Source organism: Triplophysa dalaica, chromosome 20, assembly GCF_015846415.1.
Source record: "Triplophysa dalaica isolate WHDGS20190420 chromosome 20, ASM1584641v1, whole genome shotgun sequence".
Taxonomy (NCBI): domain Eukaryota; kingdom Metazoa; phylum Chordata; class Actinopteri; order Cypriniformes; family Nemacheilidae; genus Triplophysa; species Triplophysa dalaica.
This window is the reverse complement of record NC_079561.1, coordinates 8594950-8620803: the sequence shown is the minus strand read 5'-3', so window position 1 is coordinate 8620803 and position 25854 is coordinate 8594950. Positions and strand designations below refer to the sequence as shown.

Sequence of the window (25854 nt, the reverse complement as noted above, 5' to 3'; positions counted from 1 at the left end):
GTGTATTTAACCATCAAAGACTATCTGCATGTGGCCGTGACTGTTTGTCAGCAGTGCTTGGTCAAATATGTAAACGGCTCTGTGGAATCTGTTTCTCGTTGGGTATGCGTGTGGGAACTTCCCTTTGTTCCTGCTTTTCAGGATAGCCCCCCTCTCTGTTGGGTAAACGGTCACATTAAACGGCTTCTCTTCAGATCGTATCTGATTGCATCTGTAGGACGGCTGGCCGCGCTCGATGAACTCAACTTTACCCTGCCTACAAAATAACAAGCTGCCCTTCAGTTAACCTCCACACACAACAAATGCAGCTCAGATCATATGAAGGCAGTTCAAGGACATCAAATGCTTTTGTGTCGAAAGGAACCCATCATCACAGTTTTGCCAGCCTGACACTTCATTGGATCTGCCTGTCTATCTCTGCTTCCGCCCATATGTCACTTGTATGCTTTAATTATTGTAAGTCAACAAGAAATAACTTAAACTGCATTCTGTAACGGGAGCAAACAGGATATCAGAGTACATGTAATGTCAAAAAAATTAGGAATTAAAGTTCAGTAAAAATGAAAATTCTATGAAACACAAAAGAAGATATTTTGAGAAATGTCTGTTTTTTGTCCATACAATGGAAGTCATTGGGGTTCTATGTTATTTGCTTACCAAAAATTATCTGTTCTGCAGAAGAAAGTCATACATGTTTGGAACGCCATGAGGGGGAGTACATTTTGAGAATTATTTTGAGGTAAACTATTATTTTAATTGGATCGTAGTGTGGTTTTGTTGTAACCCATAACTGTCTGTTTGAGTTGGCTTTGAAGTGTGAATGTACCACACGGGTGATTATGCATGTGCACTCCTCGCTTGGATAATAATGAAGGGAGAAGCTGAGGAGAGTTCTAGGAGTCAGTTACTGGATTCCCCCGAGTGGTTAGACAGGGGTTATGGTGCCAGAAGCAAGAGGAGGAAATGTTTATTAATATGTCTTTTTATCTTTCTCTCTTTTCTTATCTTCAGGATGCTGCTGACATGCTGATATCTGAATAGGCGAAGGCCAGAATGACCAAACAGTTTTCTTCCTCCTTTATCAACACCTGTAAAGCTCACTTTCTATTTTTTGACCCTCATTAGACCCAGAGAAAAATGTATTGCCCAGAGTATGTTTTTTCATAGTTCGGTAGACTTAATTGAAATGTCTCAATTGTGATTGCAAATCGTTTTCTGCTAATATATCTGTTTCTCGACTGTTGCTTTGAAACGGCGCATGGCCACCGAACCTCAAAAGGCAAACATAGGGAGAGGAAACGGTGAGTCTCCAAACCAAATTGATGAAGCCACCGCAGCTGATGAGAAGATGTGGAGCTCTTTCCCATCCTTCCTCTGATAGATCTTGGAGATATAGCTCTCATTGGTTAAGAAATGAGGTCAATGCTTTAGAGAGCAGGAAATGGTGCAGGGATCTCACAAACATTCAGATCTTTCATCAACTTTTTAACCCCCCCACCCCCTCTTGGCCATGACATCATCCCCTCCCTTTAGGTCCCAAAAGACTCGATCAAAATGAGAAGACGAACATGGGAAGCTCTTTTATGAGAGAATATGAGTCAAAGGGAAACAAATGTTTATCTTACACAACCTCTTGGTCAGAATATCAGTGATATCTGAATGATGTCTATTCGTTTGGAAAGTACCCATAAGTGATAAGTCATATGCACAAACATCTGGGCTCCCGAGTATCACAAAAATACAACATTTCTATACCTTTAAGATCACTTTGTTATGTATTCTTAAAGGGGAGCTGCAACGATGTGTCATGCATTCTGACTTCTTTACAATGTTAAACGTGTTGTCTTCTCATGCTATACATGGATAACTTGTAAAAAAAAAACGAACGTACAGATTTAGGAAAGTTTTTTCGACATATAAAACTGTTTTGTAACAATTATTAGTCCCTTATTGGACAATTCCCTCGGAAAAGCACGCGGCAGAATGGAGAGCAGGAGAAACAGCACTTTCACTTGTGTGCAGGAGAGAGAGCATACGTTTGCGAAGTTCAGGTGTTTGTTTGTTCACTGCATTTGGGTGATGAATGTAAATAAACGGTGGATATAACGCTGGATTTGGAGATCGTTTGAAACTGATATATGGAGCCGTCCCAGCACTAAAAGATGCCGGACATGAACGGTGAGTGAAAGTGATGTCTGTGTTTTGTTGACAATGTGCTTTAGTTCAGCCTACCCCTCCCCCCCGCACACGCCTTATGATTTCGGAAGTAATCGTACAGCTGTATCTATCTTTTATAAATGTGATCAAACTAAATACTCTTCGAAGATACAACCACTTGGCACTAAACTGGCCAACTTTGACTCGACAAAAGTATACTTTAGGTATGTACGACAGTAGTGAACTAGTAGTTTAGTATTTTTACTGCAAGTATACTAAGATGTTTTCTTTAAGTAACATGACATCATACTACGATGAATGCATAACTACAGTATTATGACGAGTATAGACTACAGAGTATCTCGAGGAGTACAAGTATAGGCTAAGTATACTTACTGGCCATTATGTCCATATAAATTAAGTATACTTCAGTATCATTTTAAGTATATTTTTGAGAAATACATACTGTATTAAGTAGTTTACTTTCATGTTTTTTCGTTTGAAAGAAGTATACTCATAGCACACTTGGATAAACTAGTGATAGACTAATAATAATTTATTAATAATGATAATAATAAAATCTTTTAACTTCCTCAAATCAGTATTTCATTTTTACACTGGTAATTTCCCTGAATACGCAAAACATAATACAGTCCGGCTGCCTGATTCCTAACATATACTAGTTCTGTTATTGTGTAAGTCATCATTCTCTATACCTGCTAATGTAAACCAATACTGGTCAACTACTGACAACAAATAAACCTTTTAGCATGTTTTACACAACCATTCAATTTCAAAGTGTGACTGTGGTTTAAATTACTCTTGTATGTAAGGAGTATATCTGTAACAGTGCAAGTGGCTTTTCACACATGACACATTGTTTTGTGATGTGCTGTATTTCATTGTTGGTCTATGTAAACATCCTAGTTAGCAAAGACAATGGAGTTAATGTTGACTCAATTTAGAGAATAACCACTTTAACGTTGATTCAACATTATATAATTTATCTTTGCTATATATCTGTGAGATGGAAATCTCTGACAACTGCGACACATGTAGCTATTTTGTTGAAATTTGAAACGCTTCTTGAAAGCAGACACTAAGTAAACCAGCCTGAGTTAGCACTCATTTCTGTGCAATGTTTTGTTGCTATGTTAAGCCGAATGTAAAGAAACAATGCCCTTCCGCCTCAAGGCATAGCACGCTTGTCACCGCAGCAGCAATGGAGTATTTAAACCCGCTGAATTAAGCCGGACCAGAGTAATTTGACCTGACTGCGCCGGTAGCACGAGGAGACAATTGAGCCAGTGTTAGGAGACTCCTGTTAGCAGTTAAAGAATTCAACAGAGGCTGAGATGTTTTCCTCCAGACGCCATCCCCCTCTGTATCTCGCCTTGTCCACAGTCTCTGATCCTCACCAGCTGCGTTCTGACTCGTGAAACGTAAGTAACCAACACAGAGTCAATCACAGTAGCACGAAGAGCCGCAACTTTTTCTTTGGCAGAGGAAAGCGTTCTTTCGCCTCTCTGTAACTGTTTACAAATCAGCTTTGTGAGAGAGCAACATATAGGGAATGACATCATGGTTATTTCTCTTCTCACTGACAGCCCCGAGAAAGAAGTACTGTGTCCTCAGCCATGTGAGACCATCTGCGTGTCACCACTTTAAAAGCATGACATGCAGATCCAAGCATGATCTGACCCAAACATGCATTTCCTCTTTGACAAGATGCGTTTATGAGAAAACTAAGCATAGCCTCAAACTAAAGAACAATTAATGCAGGATCAAATTCGTTTATGACCCACGCTGTTATCCAAAATAACTTACAGTGCATTCCTGGATTACAATTTGGCATTTTTGGTGCCATGCACTTACTTTTGAGCTATTGTAAATGCTTAAGAATGGATTATCCATAAGAATGAATTTTTCCTCACCTTGACGTCTTGCTCCAGTGCGCGGATGAGCTCCCCGTCAACCTGTCCGGTCTGAGCCACGCGGATGCTGCGTCTCTCTGCCTTTTTGAGGCGGTACTGCAGGATTCGACAGTTCTTGTTGGCCTGATCCAGCTGTTGTCTGAGCTCCTGGAGCTGATAAACATCCTCCTCCATATACATGTCCCTCATCTCCAGCATCTCAGAGCGGAGCTCCTCCATTTCATCCTGTCACACACAAATAACAACAATATTAACAATTTATCAGAATAAATTGCCAATGCATACATTTTATAGCTGGCACCACTTTGTAGCCAAGCTTCATTACCCGTGGGTTAAAAGCAGTGCTAACATTCTTTCAAAATGTTGAGTGTGTTTTTTGACCTCGGGTTAAATAGAAGATTAACCCAGGGTTAATACTGAGTCTTATCTTTAATATTCGAGATGGCACCAATCGCTGCATTGTGATAATTTTGCTAGAATCTTTATATCTCAACGTTGAGGTAACAGCACTGTTTACAATGTTTATTTACTCTACACCCTACATATCCTGTCTGTCATAGTAATCCACTAACCCGCATTAACTATTTATGCCCGAAATGGTTCATATGCGTTTTGGGTTTGATGCTGAGGTGGCCCATCGCGTTCTGTCACACATTTCTGCTGAATATAGGTCAACTACTGCAGCGCGCGTCACGTGTTCGGCGAGCGGATAAACAATGGAGTGAAAAGTGGGCGCGGGCTCGCCGGACCGCTGCAACATCTGTACAAAAAGCAGCATTATTTAGGCTAAGAAATCGCGATAATAAGCGTGCATGCTTTCATCGCCTTCATATTAAGGGAGGAAAAAAGATACAATTTTATTCGTGACCATGTGATCGTTTATAAAAGATGAGATTAAATAATGATTAAATAAAGCACGATTGCGACGAAATAAGTCATGCTATAGCAACAATAATGCATGAATGTCCCCAGTGGCCCATTATTTGTAGCGGAAGAAGAAATAAAGACATAATGGAAGGTCTTAGGACAATGACATAGTTGTTGGTCGCAAAATGGGCGTTTAAAGGTCTGTTATTTGATGTAAATAATGTATTACCGCATTGTCATGCTACTATTGCAAACGGTGTTAAGTAACGTTCGGATGAGATGTGATGACTATAGTACATATTCATCAGGGATACAAAAATGTATCTATTTGAGTTTAAAACTTCTGCCGAACTGCTTAAGTGTTTTTATGTTCAGCATTCGTGTAAACAAACACAATGCAGTATTAGACTAACTGTAGTAAAAATACTGTTTGCAGTGAATAAATAGCCATTTCACCTTTAAATACTCATTCTCCGACCTGAGTTCTTCAATTTCCCTGACTAGTTCCTCGTGCACACCATCTATTAGCTCTTCAGTCAGGTCTGAAAACGCGAAGGATGTGCTGGCAGGCATCCTACTGTCGAACGAGGTGAGTGACCGCTCGTCGCCGGGAGAGATGCTCCCCTCACCGGTTTCGATTCCCAACGAGAGCCGGTCCTTTTCCACGCTGGTTTTAGCTCGTTCACTCCTATCCAATAGTCCATGTTCCGCTCCCGCTTTGTCTCCTTCGATCCCTCCGCGGCTGCTGGTCTCGGTGTCGCTGCTCAGCACCTCCGTGGATACTTTATTTTCCTCAGACGCGCAGTCCGAAATCTCCGAGCTGCTGTCTGTGGGTGAGAGTTTTCCTGGAGCGCAGCCGGAGTCTTTACTCAAATCATCCGATCCGACGCTGGAGTCTGAAACTTTTCTGCGGGCGCTTTTATTAGACTTTGCGGTGCTTTTTTGTGCGCCAGATACCACTAACGCGGGTTTCCCGGCCGGTTTACTTTTCTCGGCTTTTGTGTCTTTCCCGGTAGCCGGACTGCGCCTGGACACGCGGCCGCCTAGATAAATAGCCCCCGGTTTGACGCTCAACGTTGGTGTGCCGATACCCCCGCGGATTTTTGTGAGGGACCATCCCGGCACATCTTTGGGTCTCGCAGGAGAAGGTGCCCGGTGTGTTTTCTTCTTCTCGTGTGCAACTTGTGTCGGTTGCAAGGGCGGCTGCAGCTCCGGCGGGTTTACCGGCGGAGGTTGCGCTTGAGCGCCGCTTTCCATTTTCTGCTTTTGCCTCTTCTCTTTCGGTGAGACAAAATGCGTCGGGGAACCGCTGTCAACCTTTGTCTTGGTCATTCATTCCGTTTACGAGTCACGAATGAAGCAGAAATGTTATCTCCTCTTTCTGAACGCTGAAGTTGAACGGGTAAAAGCTACACAACAGAGCTTAAACCTACAATCAATCCATGTGAATCAGCTTAATCCCAGAGAAAAATATAGTAGGTTATGCCTGGATCGCGATGTTTATATCGTGTTTTCTTCCCAACGATCGCAAGATATTCCCTCGTACGTTACGTGTCCTCAGTTTTGAATTGCAGATGCTCCTCTCTCTCTTTCTCGTCTGCTGAATGTTGGAGACTGGAGAGAGGGAGAGAGGGAGTGAGTTGAGTTCTTTCTCTCCGCCCAGCGGCTCGAGCACAAAGCATCGAATGGCGGTGCACTACTGCCACCAAGATACAGTGATAAGAGATGAATTATCTGCTTGTAAAAAAGCTTAAAAACTACCTTTTAAGTGGTACAGTCCGCAGAATAAAAGAGGGTGCGAACAGTAAAAAGTAGTAAATCACGTTTCTCAATTTAGATATTATAATATATTTAATATAGGCTCCTATAATATATTTAATGTCCGGAGAATTTGCGTTGATTACTATAAACATAACCTGAGACAAACTTTTATAAATAAGTTATAGCATTGCATTTTATCAAAAGTGTTTAAAAGAGCTGTTTTGCTGGGGAGAATATCAAAAGGACATTTTACCCTGGGGGTCCTTTGCCCCGTTGTAAACTCTTTAATCTGACCCTTTAAAAGATCCCCTAACTCCCCTTTTCATAGTTTATTCAACTTTAATATATTACTTCATCTCAGTTTTTTAGGTTTATTCTTATGTTTCTTTCATTTTTTTACTTCTTTATTCGCATAAATTCAGTGTGAATATCACAAAAGATAAGGAACAATAATTTTAAATATTCTAATAAACGTAAAAAGAGTACATTTTTAGTTAATAAAGCAACAGGTGTTTTTAATAACTAACTATAAATAACTTTATGGTTTATAAAGTTAGAGTGCTTGTTGAGAGTTCCCAGAATGCTCAGACCTGCAATAAATGATGGCTTGAAGATAAACTGAGTTTTGTTTCACATTGTTTTTGTTACTGAATAATTCTTAAATGCTACTTTGAAAAGCAATTGACTCAAAACCTTAAGTTACTAGATGACAGCACCTGTGTTAATGTCAATGTGACAACGATCCTCTGTCTATATTTGTTTCTTTCCTTCTGTTGAAGCTCTTGTACTGTTGTTTTTTTAAAAGCTTGTCTATTTGCAACAGTGGAGTGGGAGGTGGTGATGAAGCAGGAATGTGTTCACGTAGGTCAGTTTGTAATGATTGCTTTATTCAGAGGCCAGACTATTGGCTGAACACATGGGAGTCTTATTAAGGGGCCCTAAAGGGACTCCTGCCCAGATGCCCTTTTTCTAGATTAACATGAGCTCAGAGTTAATGGGTTTCCCCACAAAATCACTGTGATGTAGACAAGACAGAATATAGGGAAGGCCCTGTTGACACCTTGCCAAGGTTTCTTTATTCCATATGTAACTCCTTGGGTTAAATATGTTTTGGTCTCAAACCTCTAAACACTTTTATTTTCTTCACTTAGTTCTTTATTGATTGATACCTGTAAGACATACAAGTTTGCCTTTTTATTTTTTCTGATTATGTGTGTTTTTCTTTACAAGGTTGTGTTTGATAGCTAAACAGCATTGTTATAGGATTGCCACAATTTGCTTCATCTATTTGCCTTCTTTTTTGATGTAGTTCTGCCTTGGTTCCTTTTCTGTTTATAACAAAAGTGATAAATAACATTTTTATGTAAAATAGAAAAGTGACTGCATTTGTATTTTTAGATGGCAATTATCTGTGAAGTGTACTGACGTTTAGGGATTTTGTTACTGTTATGACTGTAAGCAGTCCTCAAGCCACACCAGACTGAAGAATTTAAGACCCACGGGAGACACAGACAATGTCCCCATCGCTCCAGGATATCACATCTTCTATTTCATGGTGGGCTTAATTAATGTAATACAGTATTTTAGTCTCATGTCCCATTTACTTGGCCTAAATAACTTTGAAAATTATACTAACAATAGTATTCCTCGGTTATTGCTTTGTCTCTGTGGAAGGAGAAAGCATGTGAAGTCTGGGACCCTGTGGTCCTCTGGTCTCCGGTGAGTGGTTACTTTCGACAATGCCATTTTAGTGATAATTTATTTTTATTGGTCTTGTCTGATTAGAAATATATGTCTTGTACATGCATGTTCTAGTTTCAAAGAGGATCTGACTTCAGAACCCTTTAAAACATATTTACAATTATACTGTATGTATTGATATACAGTATTAGCATAAACTATATATTAATGTAAGTAATTATTATTAAATGCTGTGTAATTATGGAATAAACAGCCACCAACCATTTAGTTCTGCATCCATAATCTATGTATCTTAAACTTTGAAATTTGTAGAATGAATGTGTGATAACAGTTTCTGTGTTCATGCATGTAAAACTGTGTAAAAGTTAATATGTTACATGTTCTCATAGACATTCCTGTTGACTTTCGGGATTTTCTGTGTGCATAGAGAAATTACACCTCAGCAACACATCAAACAAATGATTTTACGATCATTCTATGCGTTTATTTATCCAATGGTGCCACCTCATGGTTAAGAAATGCAAGCATGGCGTCAAAATTGACAATGGATTTAAGATGTAAAGGTGATCATATTGGTCTCTTACCATGTTAAAACATCTAGTTTACACAAAATGAAAAAGGTCCATGTAATTCTGTAAGGGTGGGTTTTACCTGGTCAGGCTGAGACCACCCAACAAGTTGATCAGTAATCTATAAATTCGTATAGCAACAGTTCCTCAAGTGTCATTCCAAGCCTGTGACTTTCTTCTGTAAAACACAAGATATTTTGAAGAATGACATTTCTCAAAATATTTCTAAAAGATCTTGTTGCCCTTGCATTTTGTAGAATATCAAGATCAATCAATCATTTTACAATTCGTGGTGCCTTTCTGGTAATAAGGTGGGCACATACAAACAAGACAGAAGATGGGCAAATATTGCATGCACTAGGGGGAGAGAGAGAGTTATCTGCAAATACTGTTCGCGGTGACTCCAGACACATCAGAAAAGGTGCATGCATAAGAAAAAGACTTTGCATTTGCACGCATGCATTTGACTCTGTGGATTTAAGGTTATTCTCGCCAGGGACATTTAGGATCGTTACGCATATGGCTCAAATAGATTGGCATCAGTGTTCAATCGTGATACTCCCTTCCTCCTCGACAGGCATATGTATTTCGTATCACCGTTTCTTCCAATAAGCACCAATGCATCCATGCACCCGCCTCCCTGCGCTCTCAAATAGATGGTGCAAGTAAAGATGTCCAAATCTTCCGCAGACCCTCTGTCTCGTGTAGAAAACGCGTCTCAGTCGCACTATTTTCAGGTAAGATTTTCTGGAGCATTTGTTTATCATCTCGTAAATGGTTAATTTCTTGCTACTTGTTGTTGGAGCGGTCATGCATTAAAGCAAAATGCTTCACATATCTGCAGAGGGGTACCGTTACTAAATCTGCCTTTATAACATTTCCTTTTATTGCGCTTTTAAGCACGCGCGCGCTATTGCGTTTTTATGGGCGCAGTGGAAATAATAAGATGTTGTGATGCTCCTCCACCATCCGCGAAACTCCTCATTTCTGTTTTTTCCCTCCGCCCTGAGATTTCCAACCGCAGCCAAGGCCTCATCCTTCAGGCGAAGCATCTATAGGCTTGCTGTTCATTTAGCAGTACGAATGATTGCTTTCTTCTTGCGTTTTACTGGTTATTTGATATTATTGACTGCGCTAAAATATCTTATTATATTCCTATAAGCCTGACTCACTGGCGTGCACCTGTAGCCAAAACCCCTTGCTCATCTGCCCTTTCCTCATCCCTAATAATATTTAAAATGTATACCAGAAGTTAACAGAAAGTTACTGTATGTTTTGACTCAAGGGTTCCCTACGGGTGAATCATTTTATGTATAGTATTTAGGTATGATGACCAATGCAAATAATTGGGCAGTCAGTGCTTCACCTGTAGTTGATGCGATTGCTTTGTTTTCTTATTTCATTGTTCTAAGTTGCAAGACATGATACTAACATGCTAAGACTTACTAGTAAATTCACTTCCATTTATTCCAAACCAATTTCCTGTAAGAAAAACAGTCCCCCTTTGCCCCTACTGTTTATTCAGTTTCATTAGGCTGTATCCCAGACTATCACTATAAGTCAACAGCACATGACTTAGTGCATTAAGAGCAGGTGGCTTATCTTTTAGTCTAAAGCTTGTGTGAATAATCATGTGAATATCTCCATATAGTTACCACGAAAGTTACCGAAGCGCAAGGGCCGTTTTAAACGCTCGGATGGCAGCACTTCTTCTGACACCACCTCCAGCTTCATCAAACGACAGGTAAGACTGCTGATTCAATCATATCTGTTTTTTTTAGATTGTTTGGTGACTGTATGTTTTTTAGTTCTTGAAAAGCAACAGAGGTGGTGTTTGATCTGGCAAACAGACTCAATAGAGCCTGCACTGACAGGTGTCCTGTAATATTTTTAATGGATTTGTGTGATTATGTGTCCAAATATTGTTGCACTTTTTGATTTATTCGTTTTTTATACACTTGAAAATGTTAACAGGCATTGCACAATATACTTGTATGTAACTGCATATGATCTGCTTTTATTTAATAGTTAAATAACCATGACTGAAAGAGTGTTGAGATGTCATGATCTTAATTTCCTTTTAAATATTTTATTTTACAGATTATACAACATCACACTATTAATACGGTTTATACTGTACATGTACATTAACATTGTATAGTCATTTTGAAAGACATAGCCCATCCTTTTTTTTCACTTTTTTTTCTTTTCTTGGAGAACTCAAATTCATTGGTTTCTTAAAATACATTAACATTTATACAGAGTTAACAGCATGTAAACTTGCCAGAACTTAATATTCTGGTTGGTTCCACAAATACACATATGTATAGACACATATACAGACTATATTTTAAGTAGTCGTGACAAAACTGTATCCACAATATACAATGTGCTTTTATTTATCTATGATTAAAGAAAAACATCATTGTTTGGTTGTTTTGAAAGATGTGGCCAAGTTATATCATAAAAATACACCCTTTCTATAATAAATACTACAGATTGACAGTTGCATTGTGAATTCTTTTATTAGCTTTGCAAGTAGTCAAATGTGTCTGGATGATTGTATTTGTGTTTGAATTCCCTTTCAATCAGAGAATTTTGACATTACTGTTTTGCCGAATGGATGTACCTCATTTGTTGCTGTAATGCAGGACATTGCCACTAGGTGGAAGCATTTCACTTATGCTACTGCAGCATCTTGATGCATGAACATCTTTTTAATTAATGTTTTAAGGTCAGTCAAGCCAGCAGTAGGAGGGAGAGTTTGTATTATTTAAGAGAATCGTTGAACTGGTGACAAAAAATACCAAAAGGAAAACAAGCTCACTCAACTGAATTTCTCTATGGCACACTTCAGAATCTGTGTTAACCTCCTTACATCAATTCATTTCCACGATAATGAGTGACCCAAATTCTTCAGTTTGTTCTGCTCATACCATATGAGCTCATTTGTCCTTATAGTCAGTCTGTGAAGTGGGACACCCCTAGATACCTACTCTAAATTCTGCTGTTATATATTAGGAAACACACATTTACATAAAAGCACAATTTGAGATTCAAAGGGTACTGTGCGGCATATGACTGTTCAGGTATGTGTCTTTAAACACAGAGGAGGTTTAATGTGCTTCTCTGATGCAGAAATAAAAATGGGGAGACTGTGTGTGCGTGGAATGAAAAGATGACATATTGAGCAGGTTGTTAATTTTCATGACCGGGAGGTCAGGCAGTTTCAATTTTACCCAAAATATCACAGTTCCTAAAATATTAAAAGAGTAAAATATTAATGGAGCTCATTTGGCGTGTCTGCCGGTGAAAGTAAAATCATTACACTCTGTATGGTCATAATAATTTAGCCATTCCGTGAGGGAGCCCTGAAATCAACTATCTATGACGTACATTATGGAATCATTACATCTGTGAATTCCACAGTAGTGTGTGTGCTTTATTTAAAGAGGTTATTTAAACCATAAAAGGTGCAGTAGGTAGTTTTTGAGAATTTATGTGGATATTTGAAAGTGATACTCAAACAATTACACAAAATACCCACATCTGCTTTTTTACGTGCCTCATGATGTTACGTTGTTGTGTGGATCGGTCCAATCCAGTTTGTTTTTTTACACAATATTTTTTAAGCACACAGACATCTAGGAAGTCTGGTGGCTGGTGTATGGCCCACTATGAGAAGATTGCATAGTATAGTAAGCAGGCATGACAGCATGCATTTTTTGCAGATGCAGATCTGGCTCAATGTTTTTTTTAACCAATCACCTGAGCCGTAGCTTTGACAACATTACATTGTAAGAATGCTGAATGCCCCAGAGTTATTATAGTTAGTATAACATTAAACTAAATTATATTTAGTTTAATGTAGTTTCATTAATATTTGAAATTAGCTTTTGTTTTTAGTTATTAATTTCAGTTCATTTTTTAGCCATTTTGTTTTGCTGTTTTTCTATTTGTTTTTTATGCTGCTCGTTACATACAATTATTTTATTATTTTTTTTTTTTTATTTTTTTTTTTATCAATTTCATTTTAATACCTCGTACTTATGTTTTAGTTTATTTCTGAGGCCTTTTTTCCCATTTAGGCCAATATCTCATATGATTTCAATAAACAAAAACGTTTTCAAAGTTTTAATTTTAGTAAACTACGATGACCTTGGGTGGCACCACAAGTTCAAAGGCCCTTCACTAGCATCTATCCTGGCAAAACTCATCTGAGCTGCTGAAGCAATGTTGACAGTGACTTAGGGGGTGGGGTTAAGTTGTTGTGTAAAAAAAGACGGGGGAGACGGGAGTTCGGTGATGCTAGTGGTGCAGACATTTTTAACATGTCACATGTATGATTTGTGAAAATCATGGTTAAAAATTCAGACATTTGAATGTATTCTGCTATATTCTAATAGTTATTGGCAAATATGAACCGAACTTCAGCATTTTCATTTTTTTTTTATTGAAATTAGCTCTTTTCAGTGAAATAAATACGCGATTGTATTTCTTTTGACTGGAGCTAAATCAGAAGATATTGTCCTTGTAGTTTCCTGGTGTTTCAGCTTTGCTCGCACTGGCTTACAGAAATCTTTCTGATTCGGGTGGGGTTGCTTGGCTGGATTGTGACTCATCTCTGCAGGAGAAACTGTGGCATTTACCTGCTGCTGTGGAGCAGATCTATTTCAAGATGCTATCCAAACCCTTTGTTTTTGCATTGTATATCAACTCACCCAAGATGAACCGTCTTCTTATTAACGTGGACTCTGAATGTCAAGATGTGACTTTGTTTTTCGTTATCACATAAAATGGAATCATTTCCAGAAGCATTTTATGGTATTGATTCGGTATCATGGTATACCCATAGACTGTATAAAATATGGACGTCACCTGCAGGTTTGTGAAGAATAAAAATAAAGCCTAAAGTAGGCGGGGCGCTCGTCGCCATCTTGACATCGCGTCAATCCCGGATAAACGAAAATGGGCAAAAAGGCAGGAACGGGTTGGAGCTGAGGCACCTGGTTTGCTGAAACCACTTGTCCCTCTAGTGGCCGCGCACCTAATTTGCTTAGTTTTAAGGCTTAATATAAGTTAAACGGGTGAGTTATAAAAAAACCCTCCTCACAGTTGTGATGAAGGATAAAATTGGATATCTAGACCAAAATAATTTTTGACTGCAAACATGTTTTTTTCTGCTGTTCCCCATTTTAACATGGAGCTCAATGAGATTCTGCTCTCCTTTGGAGCCAGTCTCTAGCGGCAGGTCCATAAATTGCAATTAAAGTCACTTCCGTGTTGGCTTCAAGTTCGCCCCTCAGGTATACCACACATACCATCACTGTAACCCCACAACACTTTTTGGAAGGTAAACTTTTATGTAACGTAAATCTGTAAAGAGCAGTTCATACATCCCTCAGATCCTCCCACTAAAGAGCACTTCAGGACGGCATGAGTGTCCTGTGGTAATGATGAACTCTATAACACCCGGCTGAACAACCATTGCATAACAAACTCACGGGTACTTCAGTTGTGACACTGTTTGGGTTGTGCAGAGTGGACAAGGAAACTGTTCTGATCAGCTGATATCTGAAACTGTTCAGGGTTTGTGTGGAATATGGATAAATATAGTTATTAATTAGCTATTAATCAACTATATAGATTTTTCAGAACCATGAGCCACACTACACTATAATGTGTGCAAAATGAAGCGTATTGTTCAAAGGACTCCAAAATTAATATTTGTAAGAGGTATTGCTGTGTTCTCTGTTTTCATAATCAAAGCTTTCTAAATTTAGCTTGTAGTCGGTGTATAAACATGGCTTGTTCCAAAATAAATGTATTAGTCTACCAGACTGGATACATCAAGAACACAAACACTCACTAGAGAGAGAGAAAGGGCTGATGATGTGATGTGTTATTGAGATGACTAAGGGGCGGAGTCTCTGATGAAGAGATAATGAAGGAGGTCAAAGAAACTGTATGTACAGTAAATTCACACGCTTTTGATGGACAAAAATGAGTATGTAGACAATACGTCAAGTACTTAGAAGTCAGGTAAATTTCTTTCTTTGTTCTGTTATGGCTAAGGATTGTTAAGGATAATTTGTTGATTTCGATAAAATGTGTGTACTGTGATTTTAATGTCACTGTTATTAAAGTCACACAAGCTGTAGTTGGCACACTAAAGGCTTAATGTGGGGTATTTAAATGTCTCTGGTTCCTTGTGGTTTGATCAAAACAAACTCATACTGTTCTTATTCGCTTTAGCCGGCCGTTTGAGTGACAATGCCTGGTTTCTATTGGGACTGTGTGTTTTTCCAGCCCAGCTGAGCTCTGGTGATTATTAATGTGACTTTCACGAAACCACTCAAGAACTTTGCAAAGCATATTTTTTTACTAAATTACCATTAACATTACCATCCTAATTAACATTAGGTTTATTTTTGTGATTATTAGTGATACGCAAATGTCCATTATTGTAATTCCAAAAATAATGACGGATTGTTTAAATTAAATGATTTATTTAGTACACTATGTTGTGCTTCATTAATATTCATTTATAACCTATGAAAAATCAGACATTGTGCGCAAACAAGATGATATTTATGACAGTACAGTAAAATACAAAAATATGCTGGTGTTCCTATGCAAAACACAAAATCTTCTCCTATAGGGTGGTGCAAATGATTAATTGATTTTCTATTTCAATTTTGGCTTCCAACAATTACGAAAACAAAATGATGGAGGTAAAAAAATATCGTGAAATATTCTAAATGTCTCATTTCTTTTTATTATTTACTTGATTGTATTCATATAAAGAATACAATCAACTTATTATTATTAGTAATACGCTGTTAATAAAATTAACAACTTTATTTTATCTTTTTTTATATTTATTTTTATCCTTTTGATTTACTTTTATTTTTGGATTCAATTTATTGTCATTACACATATAACAAGTACAGTGTAACAAAATGGATTTAAAAAGAAAAATACAGCATAACATGAGGGAAGTGGAGAGAAAAACAGATACAGATAATACACCATAGACAAGACTTGCCACAGGGTAAAATAATCCAGCCCGTCAAGCAGCCATCCGGTCCAGTGCCATTACGGCGCCGCTCACAGACCTGCTAAGTTTGTTAAGAAGTTGAATCTGGTGTTAAATTGACAAGTTTTTTTTTTATTATTTATAATTTATCTATTCGTTGACTTTTCGTGTAAAATAATTTAGATTTTTGTTATAATGGAGAATCTCCAGAACACGTTCACAATAAACTCACTTTGTTATTAGTGTCAACATAGACTCGCTCTCTTACTCTTTTAAAGCAGATACTGATGAATTTTGTTGTGTTTCTGATTAATGATATTAAACATCATGATGTACAGTAAAGGAAGCTTCGATATCAGTGTTGGGTGTGTAGCCCGGCAGTTTGCTGTTGAAATCCATTGCATTAATAAAGGATGGCAAATGGCCGCTCTGACAGTTCACAAACTGCCATAACATCATTAAGGATCACTTAGCAGAAGCACTTCTCATGCACAGTGCAGACCAGAAACTCAGGGAATGGTGATGGGTCCATTTCTTTCTTTCTCTTTGTGAACCATAAGTCTATCCCTTGTATTGGTTTATCTTGCAGGTGTGAGTGGTCGTGTGTACTGGCTCGGTTTTGTGCTGTCATGTTTTTGCTCTGACTGGAGCTTGAAATCATCATCCTTCCCCACTGCTTTGATTTTCTTCCTTGTCCTTTAGTGATTGAGCTTTTCAGTGAGGTTGACACTGATAACTAGAGATCAGGTTGGCAAATTTGAGCTCAGTTTATAATTCTGAAACTCTAGTGGAGACATATGTGATATTTCCGGGTCTTTGTGTGAGAAGAATTTTCAGAGAAGAAGGAGACCAATAAGAAGTCTTCACCATACTGTAGATCAGGGCTACTCAACTGTCCTGAACTCCTCAGTGGTTGGTTTCATTTAAATAATTCGTCAGTAGACTAAAAAATCTGTCACATGAAACAGCGAATCCTGATGCGCTCACGTCGTGCGTGTATGCTTGCCTAAAATGGAATGCGTACCTGCAGATCTTTGAGGAATTAACCGGATTTTAGCGCTTGCCGTTGTCTTTTACGCGGCTACTTTGCATGTTGCATGTTGTTCACAAACTTTAGCCATGGCGTCATGTACTTCATTGTCGCTTTTGAAAATAACAATGGTGACGGGGCCGTGGGTGGATTGTGCAGATTAAGGGGCGTTAATATTATAATAAGATCCTGTTTTTACACCACAACAGGAGCGAAATTTCTCACATTCTTGCAGGGAAAGGCTCAACAAAACAAACTGACTGGGATCTTGTTTTTCACATTTTCTAGGATGCACCGGGGACCCACTTAAAGCATATAAACACAGAAAATGATGGATTTACCTTTAAGAATAAGATGAAAACATACTTCTTCCGACAGCGCCTGACAATTACGTTTACATTTAGCAGACGCTTATCCAAAGCGACTTACAGATGAGATAAACAATGGATGCATTTGAAACAACATAAGGACAACAAAAAAGCATATGTGCAATAAAAAACTAGTCTGATATAGCCAACTACAGCATATAAAGCTAAGTTTTTTTTTTTGAAAGAGTTGAAAAGAGATAGAAGTCAGAACTGATCGGTCAGGTGTTGACAGAAGAGATGATTAGTTCTGATTCTTTTCTACTCTTTCTTTCCTTATTAAAATTAACTTTGCATACTGTTCTGGGCTATATGAGACCAGTTTTACTGCACTTATGCTTTTTGTTATCCTTATGTTGGTCCAATTGCTTCTATTGTTCACCTCATTTGTAAGGCACTATGGATTAAAGCGTCTGCTAAATGACTAAATGTAAATGTAAAACGTTCAGTTTCTTGCACAGATCAATTGATTCGCTTTATAAAAAGCAAGTTTAACTTCACAAGGGGCAGGGATTACTTTTGTGTCGAATGTATTCGCGTTTTTGCCTTTTTAATGATTTAACTTTCATAAATTCAACCAAATATCTTCTTAAAAAACAATGTCGCCCACATCTTGAATGTACTAGGGGAGAGTAAATTAACAGCAATTCATTTTTGGGGAAACTAATTCATTAAGGAATATAAAATACAATTTAAAATTCCTTTCAATTAAATTTCATGAATAGGCAAGTCTTTTGCTGTTTTAGAGGCTTTAATTATGTTTTTTGGGTGTTTAACAATGGATGTTCATGTTTCTAATAAAAAAACTTTATTATTTCTCGTATTTTAAGTCTATTGTTCACTGCTGTCCCTCTTCTTACAAAATGACTAGATTTCTTCCAGTCTTTATAAAGTCCCGCCTTCCGAAACGCTCTGATTGGTAAAGCTGACCAGGTCTGTCGTGATTGGTTCCCCGCTTAAAGTGTGTGAAGATGTCCCACCCATACCATATCAGCGAGCTTCCGCTTCTCAGGCTGTTGTGATTGGTCCTTGCCCCTCTAAGTGCACGTGTATTCATAAACTTTTGGCAATAAACAGTAACAATGGCGTCAACTTCACTTTATCAGTTAAAAACATGCGGATCCATCAAAGTGTACCGAAGGTCTGCTAGTGCATGATCTCACATTTTACGCCTACTATGGCGAGGGAAATAACAGCAGACCGAATGGCGTCAGAGCAGTTATATTAATTAACACTAATAACAGAAGCGTTAGTTTTACCTTCTTATATTGGACCCGAGTTGGATAATAAAACAAGCAGATTGACTGGGAGACATTTGCATGCAGGACCTCAAAGGACGTTTCATAGAAGTGTTTGAGAGGTATGCGCACACACACACAATATCAGTGTATTACACAGAACAGCTTTCACAGCCGATGTTAAAGTCATGGATGCTTTTATTTGACGTTGGTTATCTTAAAATTTGTGTAGCTTAATTCTTATAGGACTGTAATGAAATTGAATTTAGCGCGTGGCTCAGTCAAATATTTACAATCTCCGATAACCAAACACTACTCCAGCTGCTCTTCCTCTTCTCTGAGGAAGGCCTCGCCCCTTTTTTGGCGTATTTCTTTGGCATGTTCAGAGGTTATTAAAAGCGCTGGGAATAGTGACATGTTCCGACGAAGCAGAGGGGTGTTGTCCGATTCCAGCCATTCTCTGTGGTCCTTGTAAAACGAATTCTGTTAAAGACAATATCTCGCTTGGCATCAAACTTTCAGCTTTATTATTTTGCGGATATTGTTTATGCTCTAACAGCAACATTACACACTAAATAAAGGTTGAAAAAGGTGATTGCGGGGAATGGGGTCTTTAAGTTAAAATGTTCTTTGGTTATCAACTTACTTTGCTCATTTCTTAGAGTAATTTTGAGCATCATGTATCGCTCTCTCTTTTTCTGTCTTTCTCTCTCTCTCTCTCTCTCTCTCTCTCCCCTGTGTGAGATTCGCTTTGTATGAGGCTGTTATTTGGAGCTGACAGAATCAGGACTGAGATTCAAATATAGGAGTAAGCATCTCTATGGCCTCAGCAAGCAGAAGACATCTCTCTCCCTGCCTTGAACATCGCCTCATTTTCTCCTCCATTTCTTCCTTTAAAGGAGTAGTTCACCTTCAAAATGAAAATTCTGTCATCATGCACACGCCATCTTGTCATTTTAAACCTGTATGACGTTATTTCTTCTGCAGAAAAACAAAAGAAGATATTTTGAAAAATGTTGGTAACATCCCCCCATTCACTTCAATTGTAACCAATGGGGGGCTGTTAACAACATTCTTCAAAATATCTTCTTTTGTGTTCTGCGGAAGAAATAAGTCAACTAGGTTTGAAATGACAAGAGGGTGAGTACATGATGACAGAATTTTTATTTTGAAGGTGAACTACGACTTTAACAATCCAACATGCCCCCCAAAAATTGATTTCATTTCAAATGTTGCAGTGGCAGTATGTTTTTTTCGCATTGTTTTCTTCACGCTAACACACCTTACCTACAGTACACCTTATTATTGTCCTTTTATGACTGCCTGTCTTACAGTGGGATTGCAGTATTGTTCGATAACCCTAATGTTGAAATATTAAAGTGATATCTGTGATACAGTAAATCTGAGAGAGAGGATCTATGTGCTGTAAGGGGAACCAGAGAATGGGGGAAGGTGGGGGTTTGTGCTATATTTGGTGTTGCAGTGAATGCTGGTGTGGGCGCGAACCGAGATTCATCTCCCACTAGAGGCTTTTTGAAAAAGGGGGTAAACAACTGCACACAGCTGCAGTCGGGGGCTAGGATGCCAGTGGAGAAAGAGGCGTGGAAGGGATGCTCGAGTGGGTCTTTGTTATGGAACGGTATGGAAAGTTCCTCTCTCGAAAACAATGATGTGGCAGACACTGCAAGTCAAATGATTGAGTAAAATGTGACTAACAAACCACAGAGACATTTCTCAAAATATCTTCTTTTGTGCTCTATAGAATAAAGGAAGTCATACAGGTTTGAAATGACATGAGGATGAATAAACAATGACTGAATTTATATTTTTCTCTTTAATTTTCTTAATACAATTGTCTATCTGTTGTCAACGATTTTACAATGGAAATTCCTAAGATACATACTTAAAACAATAAATATCACCAAACAGACGACAGCACAATAGTTCTCGACATCTTAGCTTTGAAGGAGATTAATTACTGAGACAGTAGAGATGACACGCCTCACCATGAAAGTACTGAATCAGCTAAAACAAGCCTTCTGTTCTGAACCCGAGAGAAGCTAATATGCTAGTATCTGCAATTTTTCCCTCTTATTTCTTCTCTCGCCCATTATGAATAATACTTTGGAAAAGACGGTGTGTGTATGCATGTGTTTTACCTCATGATATGATGTATGGTATTGTTCAAACAGAGAGCTAGATTTTGTTACACGTGTTGTTTATGGGACGCTGCTTAGATTATTTACATTGAACCAGTGTAAATTATACAGGCAGTCAACGGATCACTGAAGTCTTCTGCTCATTAAAATACAATTGTATTGCAAAAAACAAAATGTATAAAAGAATAGTTCATCCGGTAATTAATATTATATCAACATTCACTCACTCTCATGACTCTGAAACTGCAGCCATTCACTTTCACTGTTTGAAAAAAGATGCATTAAAAGTAAATGGAGACTGAGATTGCTAGTCTGTACCATCTCCTAAAAACAGATTTGGAAACGTCAGGATGAGAAAAATAATCACTTTTTTAAAAAAACGTTCATTTTGTTGCTTCAAAGGTCCAGTGTGGATTTTTTTGGAGGATCAATTGACAGAAATGCAACATAATATAAATGACTATGTCTTCAGATGTGCATAAAGACCTTACATAATGTGTTATATTTTTATTACCTTATATTGAGCTATCTATCTATCGCTTGTTTCTAGCATTCACTCCATCTTTCTTCTTCGAAGAGGTTGTACCGCCCGTCTGCATTTTTATTTGTCTTCTGTTTTCCAGTACGCTCTCTCTCTCGGTTTCCCTCTCTCTCTCTCTCTCTCTCTCTCTCTCATCCACCCTGGCTGCTCTGTGAGGTTTTCAGTGCAGTCATGACTGCCCTGTTTTGGTGTTGAATCTCTCCGTTGTTTAGCGCTGGCATTAAGCCACATCAGACCATTTAGGCTGCTCAGAATGGACTGGTAAAGGGCCCCCGACCACAGGATGATGTTTTGAGAGGGAACTGGAGTGTTGCCTCCCTCTCGAGCTCAGACAGAATGAATTAAATAAGCTCCACCAATCATTGTCCCGAGGAAGGTAGGACACGTTTACCTGGGTGCGATTTTGTGAAGCAATAGTTTGTGGATGTAAATCCTATATAAAGGAATGTGATTTAAAGTAAATGAATGTGCTCTGTAGATGTGGTTTGGTAAGATCGTGAGCAAGATGCTTGATTTCACATTGATATTGCTGAAGCGTTATAGAGGAATGTCTGTATCTTTAAATTGTAAAACTCAAATGCCGTTATTAGAATTTCGTGGTGGTTTTGCTTCGTTTTCATTGTGGAACTGTTGTTTTCTGCATTACATGATGTCTCAGACTCACTGCTGTAGTAATCTGTCACCTTCTGGAAAGCAGGATTTATGAAATCGCTGTGTTGGGCCACAAAGAGAGAGAATAATGATGGGTGTATTTATAGATTTGTGGTTTAAAGAATGTGATCAACTCTGTCTGTTATTTTATCTTTACATTTATCTGTTTCTTGGGTTAATAGGAGCTTGGGGTGGAGTACAGTGTAAGGAAAATGTGTTTGGTGACTCATTGACCATCAGCAGCTCCGGTGCTCATTGCTGTTTTAAAATGTAGCCCCGAATTAAGATTGAAATGAATTATCCCATAGTTCTGAGTTCCAACACTGGACACAAAAAATAGAAACATTTTGTGTGTTTGACAATTTATGCATCTGTTTTCTAAATAAGCATAAAAAATAACAACATGATTCTGCTGCTGTATATAGTAATATGGTGCTAGAGAAAGAAGTACGTGGTTCCATGTTTTTCTTTACATTAAATCAAATGAAATCCCTTTTATTGTCACTCAACCATGTACACAACAGGAGGTGAAAAATTAGTTTTCCAAACATGGAAGTATGACAGATATGAGACAGAATTGTAGATTTCAAGTAACAAAGAATTACAATACTTTACAGTAGACATTTTCTTGTAAACATTTACACAGTAAACATTTCTGTACAAGTGTTTAACCGTAGTATAACGAATGACACATAATTTACATATAACTACACAGCAGGAAATGTACACAATGTGCGTGGTGTACACATAATAATGGCACATAATTTACATATAACAACATATACAACATGGTAATATCAGAAAGCTTTTTTTCAAGGATTTGAGGGAGCATTTGTATTTTTTGTAAACTGCAATTTATTTTATTGTGTACATTTATTTTGAGGAATAGTTCAAGTAAAAAATCACAAAATTCTTAAGACATTTTTAATCCTGCTGCAGTCATGTGGATTACCTTAATGGTGGATGTGCTTAATAGAGATTCAAAATTTTGAGTCACATTGACGGCTTTTTAAAGTGATAGTTCCCCCCCCAAAAAAAATTCTTTCTGTCATCATTTACTCACCCTCATGTTGTTTCAAATCTGTATAAATGTATTCGTTCTGTTGAACACAAAGAAAGATATTTGGAAGAATGTTAGCAATTTTCAATTCGGGGACACCATCTACTACTACTGAGTAGAAAAAAATATTGTACATATATATTTTTGTTCCGGTAAAAACAAAATTAGATATTTTTAAATATTTAGAAAAACTAACTGTTCATTGACTACCAGAATTGACATTTTTGGGTAAACTATCCCTTTAATATTGAACAATTTGTATGTTTTTCGAAGAAGTTATAAACATCTGTGAGGGCATTATGGCCTACCTACAGACAGTGTTTTGGACATGTTAAAAGTAAAAGCAACAGTATCTATGCTACTTGAACTATTATGCTATTTATTTACCCTATCTTTTTTTAACTAATGTTTTTGTTTTGTTTTAGACGTGTACATTATAAATACATAGACAGTTTCTGTTTTGTATGTCAACACGTCATTAAAGACTTTAGTCATTTGCTGTTTAAGATGGTCATTTATTGGTCCACTGTGGTGATTGATGAATGAATGTCATGACTTGGTCAAGCTGTTTACACTTTAAGTCATGGACTATAACCTCATTTGTCTATTCTGACAAACATTTCTGTCTTCTCTCATTCCCATCCTGTAGGGTTCAGCCGATTCGTACACGAGCAGGCCTTCGGATTCCGACCTGTCAGCGGAGGAGGACCGCGAGGCGTATCGGCGTGAAGCCGAACGCCAGGCCCAGCTGCAGCTCGAAAGAGCCAAGGTTTCTCATGCTTTTCTTTTATGAGCTTATACTTTTTTTGCACTGTAGTATAGGCAATACCAGAGTATGAAAAGTGTGTACTAAATCCTTACGCAACAATTCAATTTAGTTCAATCGTCCAAACTTCAACAAGAAGAATGTTACGATATTGCTTTAGCATGTTTAACCTAATGCATTAAGGTGATATAAATTGCAGAACATAGACAATAAAAAAAAATTATAATACAATTTTATTCTGCAGTAAAAATATTTAATTACTCTTAAAACAAGATTTAGTCTCTTTTGGAGGTAAAAGTTAGACTTGGTTTTAAGAGAAAAGATCTTTAATTAAGTCCTGGTTTTCCTAATCTTTTTTGGATTGGATTCAATTTATTGTCATTACACATATACAAGTACAGTGTAACGAAATGGATTGAAGAAGAAAAATACAGCATAACATGAGGAAAGTGGTGAGAAAAACAGATACACATAATACACCATAGACAAGACTTGCAACAGGGTAAAATAATCCAGCTCCGGCAAGCAGCCATCTGGTCCAGTGCCATTACGGCGCCGCTCACAGACCCGCTTGTCAGGCTGGCGGTTCAAAGCTAGGTTTCTTTGTTAGCAATTTTTAGTTTTGTAAAGTTAATGCGTGAGCAGGAAAAAAATTGCCAATGATCCAAGGAAATCTTGGTTGAAAACAGTAATATCTAATGCAATTTTGCTTCTCAAGGAACTCAAATTTTCTGAGATGTACTGAAAATGCTGATTTATGACATGATTGTTGTAGTTTAGTTTAAAAGATTAGTTTAATTGTGTTTTGTTTGTTCTGGCAGTCCAAACCTGTAGCGTTCGCAGTGAAGACGAATGTGAACTATTGCGGGGCTCTCGATGAAGAATGTCCCGTTCAGGGTGCTGCCATAAACTTTGAAGCCAAAGACTTTCTGCACATTAAAGAGGTGACAGTGTCTCAAAGTCAAACAAACATTTGAAGTGTATTTGTTTTGCCTAACAAAGAAATCATAGATTTGTTTTGGTTAAATCTTTTTCTTTTGTGTTGCAGAAGTACAATAATGACTGGTGGATTGGAAGACTGGTGAAGGAGGGGGCAGATATTAGCTTCATTCCCAGCCCTCTCCGACTGGAGGCCATGAGACTCAAACAGGAGCAAAAACAGAGGTCTTTATCAGTTATTATAGTTTTGTTTTGAGTTTTGTTTAATCTACCATTTTAAATGAACTTTTGAGTATTTATGTTCATTTTAGTGACATTTTTAGCTATTTTGCTTTTTCCTTTTGTCATTTTATTTTATTTTTTTCTTCATTATTTTTTATGTTGCTATATAACATTAAATTAATTTAACTTAGTTTTATTTTCGTTTTGATTTATTATTGTAATTTTAGTGCTTTAAACTTATTTCAGTTTTTTCTGAGGCTATTTTTTTTAATTTAGGACTATATTTTATTTGATTTCAACGAACAGAAACTTTTTCAAATTTACATTTAAGGAAACTAAAACAACCTTACTATTACAATTACTAATGCAAACAAACATGAAAGCATGCTTTTATAAATATCCTTTAAATTACACTTGACATAAATGTACATTTGGCCTATAGTTGTCCTCAATCTTTTGATCTAAGTATACTTAAAAGTATAATCAAGTATTCTACATATACTTGGCTTGTGTTGTTTAAACTTACATGTTCAAATGTATATAGTAAAATAATACATCAAATCTAATATCATATATACATTTAATTCAAATATATAAAAACATTTAAAACTTTAATGCTGCCTTAACACACGCAGTTTCTGCCAATCTCATATTAATCTTGAGTACCTATTGGATAGTATTGCATACTTTGTATCTTTGAAGGGTATTAAGTTTGATCACATTTTTAAAAGATAGATACAGCTGTACGATTATTTCCGGAAAACATGAACTGCTGGGGGAGTGCAGGGGGGAGGAACTGAATCACGAACACACAATACAGAAGACAGCCCGTTACATAAAGTCAGAATGAATGAA

General features: G+C 37.5%; 2 protein-coding genes across 6 annotated transcripts in view; one reads left to right on the top strand and one right to left on the bottom strand.

Annotated features, from left to right (window-relative positions):
- Window positions 1-6537, bottom strand: part of soga1 (suppressor of glucose, autophagy associated 1) — a 42057-nt gene extending 35520 nt beyond the window's left edge. The window contains exons 1-2 of the mRNA XM_056732163.1: window positions 5415-6537; window positions 4092-4316 (exon numbers count right to left, since the gene is read on the bottom strand). Coding sequence (XP_056588141.1) covers window positions 4092-4316; window positions 5415-6290 — 1101 coding nt within the window. The 5' untranslated portion in view covers window positions 6291-6537. The remainder of the gene's footprint in view (window positions 1-4091; window positions 4317-5414) is intronic.
- A 2845-nt stretch (window positions 6538-9382) lies between these two features.
- The window catches only part of cacnb3a (calcium channel, voltage-dependent, beta 3a), a 29727-nt gene continuing 13255 nt past the window's right edge, over window positions 9383-25854 (top strand). For all 5 annotated transcript variants that reach the window (XM_056732165.1, XM_056732164.1, XM_056732167.1 and 2 more), the window contains exons 1-5: window positions 9383-9726; window positions 10641-10733; window positions 23722-23841; window positions 24660-24782; window positions 24887-25002. In XM_056732165.1, the coding sequence (XP_056588143.1) occupies window positions 9646-9726; window positions 10641-10733; window positions 23722-23841; window positions 24660-24782; window positions 24887-25002 (533 nt within the window). In that variant the 5' untranslated portion in view covers window positions 9383-9645. The remainder of the gene's footprint in view (window positions 9727-10640; window positions 10734-23721; window positions 23842-24659; window positions 24783-24886; window positions 25003-25854) is intronic.